This window comes from Crocuta crocuta, unplaced genomic scaffold (genome assembly GCF_008692635.1).
Source record: "Crocuta crocuta isolate KB4526 unplaced genomic scaffold, BGI_CrCroc_1.0 scaffold262, whole genome shotgun sequence".
NCBI lineage: Eukaryota > Metazoa > Chordata > Mammalia > Carnivora > Hyaenidae > Crocuta > Crocuta crocuta.
Genome location: NW_027528869.1, coordinates 5498655 through 5514897, shown reverse-complemented (window position 1 = coordinate 5514897; position 16243 = coordinate 5498655). Strand labels below are relative to the sequence as shown.

Sequence of the window (16243 nt, the reverse complement as noted above, 5' to 3'; positions counted from 1 at the left end):
AAATCTACCTATAAGTGGACCTGTGTAGTTCAAACCCGTGTTATTCAAGAGTCAAGTGGATATTGATAATTTTTTCTTAAAAACTAAATACTGCAGACTTCCCACTGCTGCAACTGGAGATGAAAAAACTATGTATTTTATAACTCACAAAGTAGGTAATAGTAGGTAGTAAGGGCACCTAGGTGGATCAGTCATTTAAGTATCCAACTTAGCTCAGGTCAAGATCTCACGATTTGTGAGTCTGAGTCCCACGTTGGGCTCTGTGCTGACAGATCAGAGCTTGGAGCCTGCTTTGGACTGTGTCTCCCTCTCTCTCTGCCTCGCCCCCGCTTGCACTTGGTTTCTCAAAAATGAATAAACATTAAAAAATAAAATAAAGTCTTACAGGTAATGTAATTTCTGCAGAGTGTTTAGGAGGCATTATTAATGCATGTTAGGAAATGCATATGAGAGCTTTGAGTTATCTATGTCCAAAAATAACTGATATACTTACAACTATATTCCACAGCTTATATGAAGACTGTTTGACATGAGATATACAAATATAGAATAACTAAGTATATGCTATAAATTCCTGTTGTTTATTTTCTGTTAAGGAAGAGAGGCAATAAAGAATCTTTGAAGCTCATCATGGAAACTGTACAGCTTGTGTGGGTTTTCCAGATTTGGAATCAACAATTATGTAGCTTTCCCCAGAACTGAATGGTAAGACTCTTTTTTACTTTTGTGAGATTTCTTTGCAGAACATAACAGATCTAAGGTTATTATTCTCAACTGATGATCAATTAAGCTTACTCCTTCTAAGATCAAAGTGCAATCATTCAAGTGTTTGGATAGCTTTCTGACAAATGCACTGGTGTTCATCTCAAAAGGAGTTCAGGAAGTGTGAAAGTTTAAAGATAAATCCATTATCAATGGAAGGGTGACTAAAAAGCTCATGCCTTGCTAATGACTAATTTAAAAGAACCATTTTTCATAAAGAATAGCACACAATTATTATTCTATAATAAATAATATCAACTGATACACATTTACTGAATACCTAGTAAGTACTAAGTACTATGGTCTACTACCTGCTCTTATCAAAAGCAACTGATGATTAAAGGAAGACCATTTAAGGGATATAGACTATACTCCTTCCCTGGGTACTCCAAGGCCTATCCTTAGTTTAACTTCCAGTAGATTTCTAGCTTGAATAACATTAGCTTACTCATTTGTAGAATCACCTCTACTGAATTATGCCTCCAATTCTAAACAGAGACCACAATGGGACATTAATATAAAACTACCATACACAAAAAACTGCAACTTTTTAATCCATCACATCACTCCATGTGAAAATTTTCTTCTCAAATTTAATCTCATGTGAGGCGTCTGGGTGGCTCAGCTGGTTAAGCGTCTGACTTCAGCTCAGGTCATGATCTTGCAGTTTGTGGGTTCGAGCCCCGCATCAGGCTCTGTGCTGACAGCTCAGAGCCTGAAGCCTGCTTCGGATTCTGTGTCTCCCTCTCTCTCTCAGAAATAAACATTTAAAAAATACTTTAAAAAAATTTAATCTAATGAAAACATTCTCTTGCAAAGAACTTATAAGCTTCCACCTTTCCAATATTGTGTACTGGCAATTAATTTTACTCTATTCTGCTGAGAAGCTTAAAGATAACTTGTTTTTAACCTTTTTATTAGAAGATAAGGCTGATACAGAAAAACCCACAGAAGATAAATGCATAATTTAATGAGTTATTATACGGCAAACACCCCAAAACCTTCACCTAAATGAGGAAATAAATTTGCCAACCACTCAGAAGGTTCTTCATGGACCTGTACCAACCCTTCCCTCTCCTCAAAAGAATCATTATTCTGAGTTTACAGTAATCACTTCCTTCTCTTTACAGTTTTATTAGCCAGGTGTGAGTCCATAGGAAAGTCTAACCTTGACCACCTTTTTTTCATTTACTAAGTCTGTTAAGTCGTATTTTTTAAGAGCAGCTTTAGGTTCACAGCAAAACTGAGGGGAAGGTATAGAAAATTTTCCATATACCTCCTACCCCCACAAATGCACAGTCTCCATCAACGTTCCCCAAAGGTACCAGAGTGGGTACCTTTTTTATACTTGATGAATCTATACTAACATATCATAATCACCGTAAGTCCATAGCTTACATGAGGGTCCACTCTTGGATGTTGTCCATTCTACAGGTTTGGACAAATGCCTAACATGTATCCATCATTATAGTATCATACAGAATTATTTTCACTACCTAAAAACCTGTGTGCTCGGCCTATGCATCTCTCCCTCAACCCCCTCTTCAGTCCCTTTTAATCTACAGGTTCCATCATCATTCTTCACAGTTTATCTGTTGAAGGACCTGGGTTATATTTGATCTCTATGTCCATATCCACTGATGCATACTCATAGAGCAGTTCGGTTATATTTCTCTGTTTTCTGTTTTTCTGGCAAATTTCCTGCAAACTCAAAGTTCAGTCAGATGCATGCTGAACTGATACCTTTGGCAAAATGAAAGATGGTGCACTTTTCTTTCATGAGTAGGCAAATAATGTCTTTTCCTGGTGGTGATGTTAGCACCCATTGATGTTCACTGCCTACATCCAATATTTCATTGGAAGTTATAAAATGCTGATATGCTAATTTTATCATTTATTTTTCATGTATTACTGGGAATAGCTCTCTCATGTCTACTATTTTGTAAACTACCACTAGCTTCAGGTAGGAAAGGGAAAATAAATTGCTTCTTTCCCTTTATTACTAACATTAGAAGTAATGATGAATTGTTTCCCTGTCATCCTCTCAAACTGATCTCTTCTTTTCTATAGTATCATCCTGAACTCAAGGATTTAAACATACTTGATGAGTTTCTTTCCATCTTTGACCTGAGAGGCACTTGTCAAATTATTTCTCCAGGCTTACTAAAATGACCCCAGCAAAGAGTAATAGACTCTTTGCTATCTGGTACGACAAATGTTCCAGCTTATCTTGTACATTTCTTACCTTAGACAAAATCAACCATTTCACCTGAAAGGTAGGATTTCTTTTAAGGTGGAACAGTTTTCCAAGATTATAATATAGGTACTTTTTTTTCCTATTTCTCTTTAGCAGTCATAGTTAGGAAATAAACACATATAAAATACCTATTGAGCTCATGGCAATACTTCTAATTATAATGCAGAATTATCAGTTTTCCTTACTTAACCTCTACAATATTACATTTATTTCACTTCCTCCACACTGAAAACCCTGCCTATGCAAGGGCAACAGAATTAATACACCAATGATTACTCACCTACTTAATCCAAAATCTCAAAAAAAAAAAACACAAAACCCTCAGAATTGAGCATTAATACCAATACACCAATGTAGTTACTATGAAGAGTTTAACAAAATATCCGCATATAGTACCCTCTATTCTTGCTCTATTTTTTATAGTGGTACCTTAACTATCTTACCTAAACATGTAATTGTTACATACCATAACCCTCTCGATTTCCATCCTCCTTTAGTTTTCATACTACAAGTAATTATATAATTAATGCTCTTCACCAAGCCTTTTTTTTTAATGTCTTGCTCATCATTTTGGTTGTCTAAAGCTCAGTCACTGGTGCATCTTCAAGAATGACTCAGGGAAAAAGTATTTCTTGACTTCCTGCTTGGTGGTAATAGTGTTATCTATAGCTTTATAAGAGAAAGCCAGTTATGATGGATAAAAAAGAAACTGCCTCACATTTTCTTACTTGAGTATGTTGAAAATATTATTCTACTTAATTCTGACATGAAGTGAAACTGTGAGAAAGTCTGATGCGAATTCAATTTTCTTTTCCTTTTAAATTTATGTTAGAGATCAAGAGAGTATTTTTTCTCTATAGAGTAATGTTACCACAATATGTCTTGGTGTTGTTTGCTTCAACTACTATTCTCTGGTACACAGAGTTCTCTTTTGAGCTATACTGTCAAATCTTGTTTTAACTTTTCCTGAATTATAGTTTTCCTTATGTGTTCTGTTCCCTTGCTTTGGTTATCTTCCTAAAAGAAGGATCTTTTATCTCTGTTGTTGTTTCTTCTTTGACTGTCTTCAATATTTGTCACTTCTCTCACACCTTTTTAAAATTTTTACATTTCACCTTGGTCTTTAAATTTTTCCTCCTTTTCAACTACTACTTAAAGATCTTTTCTGTTTATTCACTCTTGTGTCCCTTCTAGTTTAGCTATTTTTCTCAAATAACTTTTCTTCACTTATAAATTTTAGTTCTGTCATTTCATTTCTGAACTTTCTCATTTTAACTTATTTTGATCTTTGACATGTGACATTGGTGTCTGAATCTGATTGTGCATTTTTAAATGGAGGTTTGATCTGCCTTACTGGCATATCTTTATGGGAGAGTTTTCTACGTAAGGACATTATTCTCTTCCTCGTCCTTTTTCTTCGGCTTTACTGAAGTATAACTGACATAAAATTAAAAGGCATTTAAAGTGTACATGAGAGGGGAAAAGAGGTGATGGGCATGAAGAAGGGCACTTGTTGGAATAAGCACTGGGTGTTATATGGAAACCAACTTGACAATAAACAAAAAAAAATAAAGTAAAAAAAAAAATAAAGTGCACATAGTGATGATACAACATAGACACGACATATACATAAATTGTAAAATGATCCCCCGCATCTAGTTAATTATCACATCTCATGTATTTTTTGGTTTTGTTTTTCTTTTTGTTGAGGAGGGAGAAACATTTAGCAAATTTCAATTATATAGTACAATGTTATCAAGTATAAGGACAATGTTATGTATTAAATCCTCAAACCTTATTCATCTTCAATCTGAAAGTTTATATTACCTTTTACAAAACCTCTTCCTATTTACCTCACCCCTCATCCCCTGCAGCCACTTTTCTTCTCTTTGTCTCTATGAAATTAATTTTAGAAAGATTCCACATACATCTGATACCATGCAGCATTTGTCTTTCTCTACTTGGCTCTTTTCACTGAGTCTAATGGCCTCAAGGTCCACCACTTTATCAATCACAAACAGCAGGATGTCCTTCCTTCTTGTGGCTGAATGATATTGCATTGGATGTATACATACCATCACCTTCTTTATTCATCCACTGACAAACATAAATATTTCCAATGTACTGGGTATTATGAATAATGCTGCTATGAACATGGGAATGCAGATATCTCAAGATTCTATGTTGACTTCCTTTGGATATACACCCCAAAGTGGGATTACTGGATCACACAGTAATAATATTTTTAATTTTTTGAGGAGCCTCCATACTGTTCTCCATGCTAGCTGCACCAATATACAATCCCATCAACAGTGCAAAAGGGTTCCCTTTTCTTGACATCTTTGCCAATACTTACCTCAACTTTTTGATAACAGAAATTCTAAGAAGTGTGAGGTGATAACTAACTCTAGTTTTAATTTGCATTTCCCTGAGGATTAGTTATGTTGAGCACCTTTTCACATGCCTAATGGCCATCTCCAAGTCCTCTTTGGAAAAATTAAGTTCCTTTGAGCTTTTTTTTTTTTTAAAGTAGGCTTCATGTGCCTCAGGGAGCCAATACAGGGCTTGACCTCAGGACCTTGAGATCAAGATGTGAGTTGAGATCAAAAGTCAGATGCAGTCTTGATAAACTGTATGTTTCTAGGAATTTATCCATTTCTTCTAGGTTATTCAATTTGTCTGGCATATACTTGTTCACAGTAGTCTCCTCTGATCCTTTGTATTTGTGTGGTCTCAGTTGTAATGTCTACTCTTTCACTTCTGATTTTATTTCAGTCTTCTTTTTTGTTGTTAAGTCTAGCTAAAAGTTTCTCTATTCCAAAAGAGCTCTTAACTTGATTAGATAGAGCTTTTCTATTGTCTTTATAGTGTCTATTTCTTGAATTTCCACTCTAATTCTTTGGTATTTCCTTCCTTCTAGAAATTCTGGGCTTAGAATGTTCTTCTTTATCTAGTTCTTTGAGGAATCAATTTAGATTGAGATCTTTTGCTTCTTACTATAGGCATTTATCCCTATGAACTTCCCTCTTAGAACCGCTTTTGTTGTATCTCTTAAGTTTTGAGATGCTGCATTTGCATTTTCATTGGTCTCAGATATTTTTTATTTCCCTTTTGATTTCTTCCTTGACCCACAGATTATTCAGCCACCACATATCTGTAAATTTTCCAATTTTCTTTTTTTCAATTGAGGAATAATTGACATACATTATATTAGTTTCGGGTTCAATATGAGCATTCAATGTTTGTATATATTTTGAAATGAGCACCGCAGTAAGTCTAGTTAATATCTATCACCACATACAGTTACAAAACATTTTTCTTGTAATAAGAACATTTAAGATTTACTCTTGGGCCCCTGGGTGACTCAGCTGGTTAAACATCCAATCTTGATTTCAGCTCAGGTCATGATCTTATGGTTTGTGAGACAGAGGCCCGTGTTGGAGCAGAGCCCACTTGAGATTCTCTCTCTCCCTCCCTCTGCCCTTCCCCTGCTCACTCACTCTCTCTCAAAATATATAAATAAACATTAAAAAAAGATTTATTCATAATAACTTGCAAGCATCCAATACAGTATTATGAACTGTAATCACCATGCTGTACATTACATCTCCCTGACTTACTTATTTTATAACTAAAATTTGTACCTTTTTCTTTTGACTCCTGTCATCCATTTTGCCCATGCCCCTCCACCTGCCTCTGGCAACCACCAATATGTTCTCTGTATCTATAAGCTTGGTTTTGTTTTTTTACATTCTACACATAAGTGAGTTCATATGGTATTTGTCTTTCTCTAACTTCTTTCACTTAGCATAATGCCCTTAAGGCCCATCCATGTTCACTCTAATGGTAAGATTTCATTCTTCTTAAAATTGAGTAATATTCTTTTTTGGAATTCACCTCATTTTCTTCATCCATCCATCCATCCATCCACCCATCCACCCATCCACCCATCCATCAAAGGGTACTCAGGTTATTTCCATATCTTGGCTATTATAAATAATGCTATAATAAACATGGGGGTGTGTATATATTTTAAGCTAGTATTTTTGTTTTCTTCAAATAATCAGAAGTAGAATTGCCGGATCACATGGTAGTTCTATTTTTAATTTTTTGAGGAACTTTCATACTGTTTACCACAGTGGCTGTCCCAGTTTACATTCCCACCAACAGGGCACGAGAGTTCCCTTTTCTCCACATCCTCGCCAACACTTGTTATTTCTTGTCTTTTTCATAACAGCCATTCCAACAGGTATGAGGTGATAATTCTCCACTTTTCTTTTTGTAACTGATTTCTACTCTCATACCATTGTACTCAGTAAAATGCCAGATAGGATTTTAACCTTCTTAAATTTATTAACATTTGTCTGTGGACTAACATAACATCTATTTTGGAGAATGTTCCTTATGTACTTGAGAAAAATGTGTGTTCTGGTGCTGCTGGATGAAATGTTTTTAAATATCTCTTAAGTCCACCTAGTCTAACAAGTAATTTAAGTCCTATTGATTTTCTGCCTCAATGACCTTTAAAGCTAAAGTGAGTCTTTTGTAGGCAGAATATAGTGAGACTTGTGTTTTTATCCATTCAGCCACTCTATGAGTTTTCATTAAAGAATTTCTATATAAAGTAAAAATTGATAGGTATAGACTTAATATTGCCATTTAGTTCATTGTGTTCTGGCTGTTTTGTATTTCATTTGTTCTTCTCTTGCTCTCTTACTTTGTGATTTGATCTTCTAGAGCGGTATGCTTAGATTCCTATTAATCTTTTCTGTATATACAATAGATTTTTGCTTTTGGTTACCAAGAAGCTTATGTAGGACATCTATCCCAGCAGGGCTCAGCACAGACAAAATAATCAGAATCACCCATATCCCAATCTTTCCCTGTAGGAAGTCTATTTCCCTGAAAGAAACCTGACGTAAGGCTTCTAATTTAGCAGATATCCAGGGGCTGACAACAATCATCCCAGGAGACCACAGAGGTCTGCAGACACCACCTCCACCTTTTCTCTGTAGCCCAATCCAAATCTCCAGTATCTCCACACAATCAGCTTACATACACATTTGAAGCCTCAGCTTTTACAGATGCCACCCAAGGGATGGGACTCTGGATCACCTATCTCTGAAAGCTAACAGGGTTTACATTTATAAGTTGCACAGGGCTATACCAATGAAGGAGTCCTTAATGGGTATATACACCTGTATACCCAGGCTGTATACCTGGGCCCAATGCAAAAGGAGCAGGCAAAAATGTCCATCTCCAAGTCTCTCCCTGTAAGGTCCCTAAATTGTATACTTTCCCAGTTACTTCCCAGGGGATCCAGCTTCCAATCAGCCTGCATGTGATGATGATCCTTCCCTCTGGAACACCTGATAAATCTGGGCACACTCTCAACTACTGGGAGCCACTAAGAAAAAAGTAGGCAGTTTGGGGGGCTGCCTGGGTGGCTCAGTCAGTTAAATGTCCAACTCTTAATCTTGGCTCAGGTCAAAATCTCACGGTTTGTGAATTCGAGCCCCGCATCAGGCTCTGTACTGATGGTGCACAGCCTGCTTGGGATTCTGTCTCTCCTTTTCTCTGCCTCTCCACCCTGCGCTTGTGTTCTCTCTCTCAAAATAAATAAATAAACAAACAAACAAAAAAGAAGGCAGTTTGGGCAATAACACACATTTGAGAGACAACCAAGAACTCACATCAGGCTGGTTGATAAGGTTCATGTCCTACAGAACACTATTCCATCAAAACTAGGGAGGTGTGGGTTTTGTTTGTTTTTGATCTAATGTGTAGAAACTAACACAGAGTCAAGAAATATGAAGAAACAGAAGAATATGTTCCAAACAAAAGAGCAAGACAAAACTCCAGAAACAGAGCTTAATGAAACAAAGATACACGATTTATTTGATAGAGTTCAAAATAACAGTCTTAAAGATGTTCACCTAGGTGAGCAGAACAATGCATGAAAAAAGTGAGAATTTTAACAGAGAGAGAAAATACAGGAAAGCACCAACAAAAATTATAGAGCTGAAGAATACAATATCTGAACTGAAAAATTCAAGAGAGGAGTTCAACATCAGACTAGATCAAGTAGAACAAAGTAAATTCAAAGACAGGGCAGTAGAAGTCATCCAAAGAAACAGAAAGAAAAAACAATAAAAGTGAAAACAGCTTAGGGGGCTTTTTAAAATTCACTTTTTTTATTTTTGGAGACAGAGAGAGAGCACAAGCAGGGGAGGGGAAGAGAGAGAGGGAAAGACTCCCAAGCAGGCTCTGTGCTGTCAGTGCAGAGCCCAAAACAGGGTTCGATCCCACAAACTGTGAGATCACAACCTGAGCCAAAATTAAGAGTCAGATGTTTAGCCGACTAAGCCACCCAGGTGTCCCAGATAGCTAAGGGAATTTTAGGAGACCAGCAAGTAGACCACTACTCCCATGATAAGGGTCCCAGAAGGAGAGGACAAAAACAAAGGGTCAGGAAGTTTACTGAAAGAAAACGCCTGAAAACTGCCCTAATGTGGGAAAAGAAATAGACACCCAGATACAAGAAGCCCAGAAAGTTTCAAAAAAGATGAATCCAAAAAATCCTAATCCAAGATACATTTTAATTAAATTAAACTTTAAAGACACAAAAGAGTCTCTTAAAAACAAAAAGAGAAAAAGAACTTGCTTCACACAAGGGAATCCTCGTAAGACCATCAGCATATTTTTCAGGAGAAACTTTGGAAGCCAGGAGAGGATGGCAAAATATATTCAAAGTGCCAGAAAGAGGGGGAACTGTCAACCAAGAATACTCTACCTGGCAAAGCTGTCTGAATGGAAGGAGAAATAAAGAATTTTCTAGAAAAGGAAAGGCAGGAGGAGTTTACCACCACTAGATCAGCCTTACAAGAAATGTTAAGAGGACTTCTCCAAGCTAAAACAAAAGAGCGTTAATTATTAACAAGAACACACAAAAGTATAAATCTCACTGGTAAAAAGTAAATATACGGGTAAATTCAGAATACTTTAATTTTGTAATACTGGTGAGTAAATCACTTATAAATCTAGTATGAAGGTTAAAAAATAAAAGTAGTAAAAATAACTATAACGTATTAATGGATAAACAAGGTAAAAAGATGCAAATTGTGACAGAAACACTAAATGTGGGAGGGAGAGTAAAAACTATAAAGCTAAGATGCGTTCAAAGCTGTTATTAGCTTAAAATAGTTATAAATGTCAAATATTCTTTATAATAGTTTTAGGTGAGATTTTACCTTGATACTGTTGTGTCTCTCATGTTTATGGAAAATTAGTTTTCCTGAATTTTTAGAAGATGGTGCTCAAGGTAGTTTTTCTAGATTTACAGAACTCACTTGTCTGGTGTTTTCCTGTAATGTTAAACAATATGGCAGCTTCCTTTCTGAGACCTCCCAGCAGTTCCTCTGCTAATTCTTATCTGAACTTTCCCTTTTCTTCCTCCTCTGATCCTCTAATTTTTCCCTATTCTGCTCCATTTGATGCTAATATTGTATTCAATTTTGTTTCCACTCAGTGCAGTACTCTGTACTGGTAGAGAACTCTAGCAGCTCTGTTTCAAGAATTCTCTGGAGCTAGACTGCTCTATCCTCTTCTGGCTTTACCATGAACACACTGTACTTGGCCGATACTAGAATATCATTGGAGTATCAGCCATCGTCTCATTTCAGCTGCTGCTCTTAATATAGTCCACCAGTCCACCAAACTGTCTACTAAACAGTTGAAGCTATTTTGGAGGTCTCCTGTTTTTAAGTTCTATGAAATACCCCATTCAACTCTCTCTGCTTACTCCTGTACAACTAATACTATGGAGGTCTTGTGGCTGTTAGTGGTCTGCTCTTAGCTGCTTTTACTTCTGGATGCCTGATGTTAGTTTTATGGTACGCTTCTGAGTTTGCTATGTAGTTTAATTAGTTTTTGTGTGAGTATTCTGATAAAGTAAAAAAAAACAAAAGACAAAAAAAACACACCTATGGTATGACCACATTTACTTCTCAGCATCTCTCCCAAAGCCAAATTTGAAGTTCAAATAAAGCAATTATGTTTTTATATTCATCATATACTTCTTACTTTCCTTGATTTATTTCTAATTGTTATTAAACCATCTTGTAAGTCATTTCATTCTTTTTCAAAACAAAGCAAAAAAATCTTCCAACTCCACAGTTACAAAAACTTTATTTTAACAAATTATTTAAATCTTTCATGATTTTCAATACTTCTAAATGCTTCCTGAGTCATGGTTCAGATAACTTACAAATGTTTACACTTGGAAAAATTCCTTCAACTATCTAAGGGTTCTCTGTTTCTCTTGAGGTCTTAAGAACGAGACCACTAGAAAACAAAATAATCATTCAAACACAAGAACATATATAGAAAGTGTCCTTAAAATTCTGAACATGATCTGACAAGAAATTCCATGCTTATGGGGCGCCTGGGTGGCTCAGTCCATTAAGCGTCTGACTACAGCTCAGGTCATGATCTCACGGTTTGTGGGTTCAAGCCCCGCATCGGGCTCTGTGCTGACAGCTAGCTCAGAGCCTGGAGCTTGCTTCAAATTCTGTGTCTCCCTCTCTCTCTGACCCTCCCCTGCTCTGGCTGTCTCTCTCTCTCTCTCTCAGAAATGAATAAAAACATTAAAAAGAAAAAAAAAGAAAGAAATTCCATGCTTGTGTTTTATAACTTTGTCTTCTTTGAATACTGGTATGCCGCATGCATTCAGATTTTCTCCTAGTCTAGGGGTCAACAAACTATAGCCCACTGATTTATCATATGTTTTGTAAATAAAGTTTTACTGAAACACAGCCAAGCCCATCCCTTACGTGTGTGTGTGTGTGTGTGTGTTTTACAAGAGAGTATGACTAGGGAAGGGGGTAGTAGGAGAGAGAGAGAGAGAAAGAGTCTCAAGCAGGCTCATGCTCAACATGGAGCCCAACGTGGGGCTTGATCCCACAACCCAAATCAAGATTATGAGATTATGACCTGAACCAAAATCAAGAGTTGGATGCTCAATCCACTGAACCAACCAGATGCCCCTTTGTAAAAAAAAAAAAAAAATTTTTTTTTTAACTTATACATTATCTGCAGCTGCTTTCACACCACAACAGCATAGGCAAGCAGTTGCAATAGAGATCATATAACCCACAAAGCCTAAAATATTTGCTGTCTGCCCCACTGCTAGTCTCAAGATGTATCAGGTGAGCTTCCACGGGCAGCACCTGGGGGCTCTATGGGTAATTCTGAGTAGGATGACTGTGGTACTGGGTGTCCAGAACACTGCAGGATATTTAGCATCTCTGCACCCCCCCCATAAATTAAATGCTAATAGCACTTTCAGCCCTTGTTAACCCAAATTCCCCACACTATGGGGGAGAGTAGAAGTAATATCCTTGATTGAGAAGCACTGAAGAACTAAATTAGCTCAGAGTTTAAAAAAAAGAAGAAAAGAAAAAATATAGTCCATACATTCTAAATCCTATCAAGATAGATGAAATGTAGTTACCTTTTGTCAAGAGCAAACTAAAAATCTACTCTTCTTCCTCTTTGACACTTGGCCAACAATACATAAATCCATTCATATTAAAATTAGGCTTTTATAATTTGATTATGATATCAAAACACTATGATGTTTACTTAAAGTTTAAAAATAAACTTAACAATCTTACCGATTTGTTCCATCCAGATTTGATTTGTGGATGAAATTGAGTTTTGCATCTGCCCAATAAAGCTTCTGTTCTTCATAATCCAAAGTCAGTCCATTTGGCCAGTAAATTTCAGTGTTTATTATAATGAAGCGATTTGAACCATCCATTCCAGCACGTTCTATCTTTGGTACTTCTCCCCAGTCTGTCCAGTACATGAACCTAAAAACCATATAAACATATAAACCCATGGCATAAGCAGGGTAATACCCAAGTATTTTATAACTATCACGATTAGATAAAGAAAGCTCCCTCAGGAACACTAAAATTAAAACCCCTGGGTATTATCAAAATTTTAATAATTTACCTTTTTGTCACCACCATAGTAATGACTGAATCAGGCAAGTACTGTCAAGCATGCAAAAACCATGTGATCAAAGTTTATTAAGAAAAAGGGTATTCACACTCTCAGTGTATCTCCCCACAGGTTACTTATTAATGACAAGGGGAAAATAGTAACTTTAGAGAAAATAAACTTGGTGAATACTACCTTAAACACATCACCTAAGTTTACATCATCAATGAGAGGGAACAAACTGGTGTCACATACGTGATACACTGGAAAGGATATGCCATCTTTCATGCAGATTCTCTTACATAGTATCTGCCAAAAAATGTATAACCTGAACACAATTATGAAGAAGTGCAGAAAACGAAATTGTGAAACATTCTATAAAACAAATGGCCTTTGAAAATATCAATGTCATGAAAGTCAAAGGAAGGCTGAGAAGCTAATCTAGATTAGAGGAGAATAATAAGACATGGTAACTACATAAAGTGCATGGTTGCGCCGATTAGTTGAGGAAAATGCTATGAAAACATTGTTAGGAAACTGGGAAAATCTAGGGGACTATCAAATTATATAATAGAAATGTACTAATGTTACTTTCCTAAATATGATCTTTGTACTGTGTGGTTAGGAGTTTATTGTACCATTTTTGCTTCTATTCTACAAGTTTGAAATTTTTTTCAAAATAAAAAAATGGAAGTCTATGAATAATAGTCACTTTCCAGAGGAGAAAAGAAAACTTTCCTTGTTAAAAGTAAAATTCTTAATGTGTTACATTTCAATTAAAGGCATATTTTTAAAAAGTTAAAGACAGTACTCTGAATTAGATATGAGGTACTCAAATAAACATGTTCAAACAACTGAAATTCAGGTATAAATTTTACTCAAAAAAAGTATTGGAATGGTAATACGAAAATGATTCCACTTGTACAAGTAGATATGTCATATAAACTGCTTCCTCAGGGGAATTATGGGAAGAGAGTATCAGGTAGAGGACAGAACACTTCCTAGATACAAGGCATTGTGCTAATGGTTTTACATAATCTCATTTATACCTTATAGCAGTGTTATGAAATATTATTTGTCCATCACTGTATTTCAGATGAAACAACTCAGAAAAGATAGCATATTGCTTAAAGTCACACAGCTAATTAATGTGGAACAGAAATTCAAACCCACCTCTCCCAGATTCCAAAGTCAATGCTTTTGCCAAAGGTCAGCTTGATTTGTAAGGAATAGAGAAGGCAGTGTCCCCTAAAATGAGGATACTGACTGGATATTGTCCAGAATGAGGAAGAGAATGATCAGATTTGTGCAAGATAAAATTATATAAAAAAGCGAGTCAGACAATTTTAGACCATCTTAAAAATTTCTTGGTTTTGTTCTAAGAGTAACATATAAACACTTGAAGACTTTTAAGAATAGATGTGAAATCACTAGCTTTGTGAGGTTTGGAGGAGTGGAGCAGCCATGGGGGAGGAGAGTGGCTGTAGTATAGAAAAAGACTGGAGACAAACAAGAAGAAAAAAAAAAAAAAAAGAATACAGAGAGCCCAGAGCTCCCAAAACGGCTCTGTGAGGAACTCAGCAAATCCTCTCCTCTAAAACCAAAAGAGAAAAGACCAAAAAACAGACAGTCAAAAGTAATTAGAGTCTCTGAAAACTGATCATTTATTCAGGAAAATCTACTAAATCTCAGGAGGAAATGTGATATTTCAGCCAGAAGTTATGAACACCCCATCCACCCTGCTGAGCGTGTGGCACACCTTAGCAGACATGGCAGACCCTAAAACCTGTCAGCTAACTGGCCCTGCAAGAGGAAACTGACTTTACTTGAAGCAAGTAATGGAAAAGCCTATGCCCAGGGATGCTGTCAAAAACAGGAGTGCTCTCCATGGCAAACACATCAGAGAGGGCTATTAACTCAAGCAATACTGATCCAAAAATATAACGTAATGTGAGTAAATTTTACTTTATTTTTTTGTAACAGATGCAAGACTTTACTAGATACAGAATGCTCAGTTTCATCAATCATCAGGGAAATGCAAATTAAAACCACAGTGAGATACCACCGAACACCCACTAGAATGGTTAACATTTAAGACTAACAATACTAGGGCTCCTGGGTGGCTCAATTGGTTGAGTGTCCGACTCCTGATTTGGGCTCAGGTCACAATCCCAGAGTCGTGGGATCAGGCTACAAGCAGGGTTTGGAGCCTCCTTGAGATTCTCTCTCTCTCTCTCTCTCTCTCTCTCTGTCCCTCTCTGCCATTTGTGTGCTCTCTATAAAATAAAATAAAAAATAAAATAAAACATGAAAAAAATACAAGACTAATAATACTAAGTGTTGGTGAGAATGGAGCAAGTGGAACTCTCATACACCACTAGTATAATCACTCTGGAAAACAGTCCGGCAGTTTCTTATAAAGTTAAATATACATCTAACTCTATGAACCAGCAATTCTACCTTTAGGTATTTATCCAAGGGAAATGAAAACATATCCACAAATAACCCAGTTAAGACATGGGCAGATAGCATGAATAGAGACACTCTTCCAAAGAAGATATCCAGATGGCTAACAGACACATGAAAAAATGCTCAACATCACTAAGGGAAATACAAATCAAAACCACAACCTCACACTTGTCAGAATGGCTAAAATTAACAACACAAGAAACAACAGGTGTTGGTGAGAATGCAGAGAAAGGGGAATCCTGTGGCACTGTTGGTGGGAATGCAAACTGATAGAGCCACTCTAGAGAACAGTATGGAGGTTTCTCCAGAAACTAAAAATACAACTATCCAGCAACTGAACTACTAGGTATTCACCCAATGGATACAAAAATACTGATTCAAAGTGCTACATGCACCTCAGTGTTTACAGCAGCATTATCAACAATAGACAAACTACAGAGAGTGCCCAATGTCCATCAACTGATGAATGGATAAAGATGTGGTGTACACACACACACACACAGAGAGAGAGAGAGAGAGAGAGAGGAATATTACTCAGCCATCAAGAAGAATGAAATCTTGCCATTTGCAATGATGTGGATGGAGTTAGAAAATATGCTAAGTGAAGTAAGTCAATCATAGAAAGACAAATACCATATTATTTCACTCATGTGGAATTTAAGAAACAAAACAGATGAACCTATGGGAAGGCAGGGGAGGTGGGGAGAGAAGAGATGGAAATAAACAAACCACATGAGACTTAATGACAAA

General features: G+C 36.4%; 1 protein-coding gene across 1 annotated transcript in view; it reads right to left on the bottom strand.

The window, feature by feature from the left end:
• Positions 1–16243, bottom strand: part of LRP6 (LDL receptor related protein 6) — a 135020-nt gene that overhangs the window by 75945 nt on the left and 42832 nt on the right. Inside the window, exon 2 of the mRNA XM_077756461.1 lies at positions 12694–12891. Within this exon, the coding sequence (XP_077612587.1) occupies positions 12694–12887 (194 nt within the window). The 5' untranslated portion in view covers positions 12888–12891. The remainder of the gene's footprint in view (positions 1–12693; positions 12892–16243) is intronic.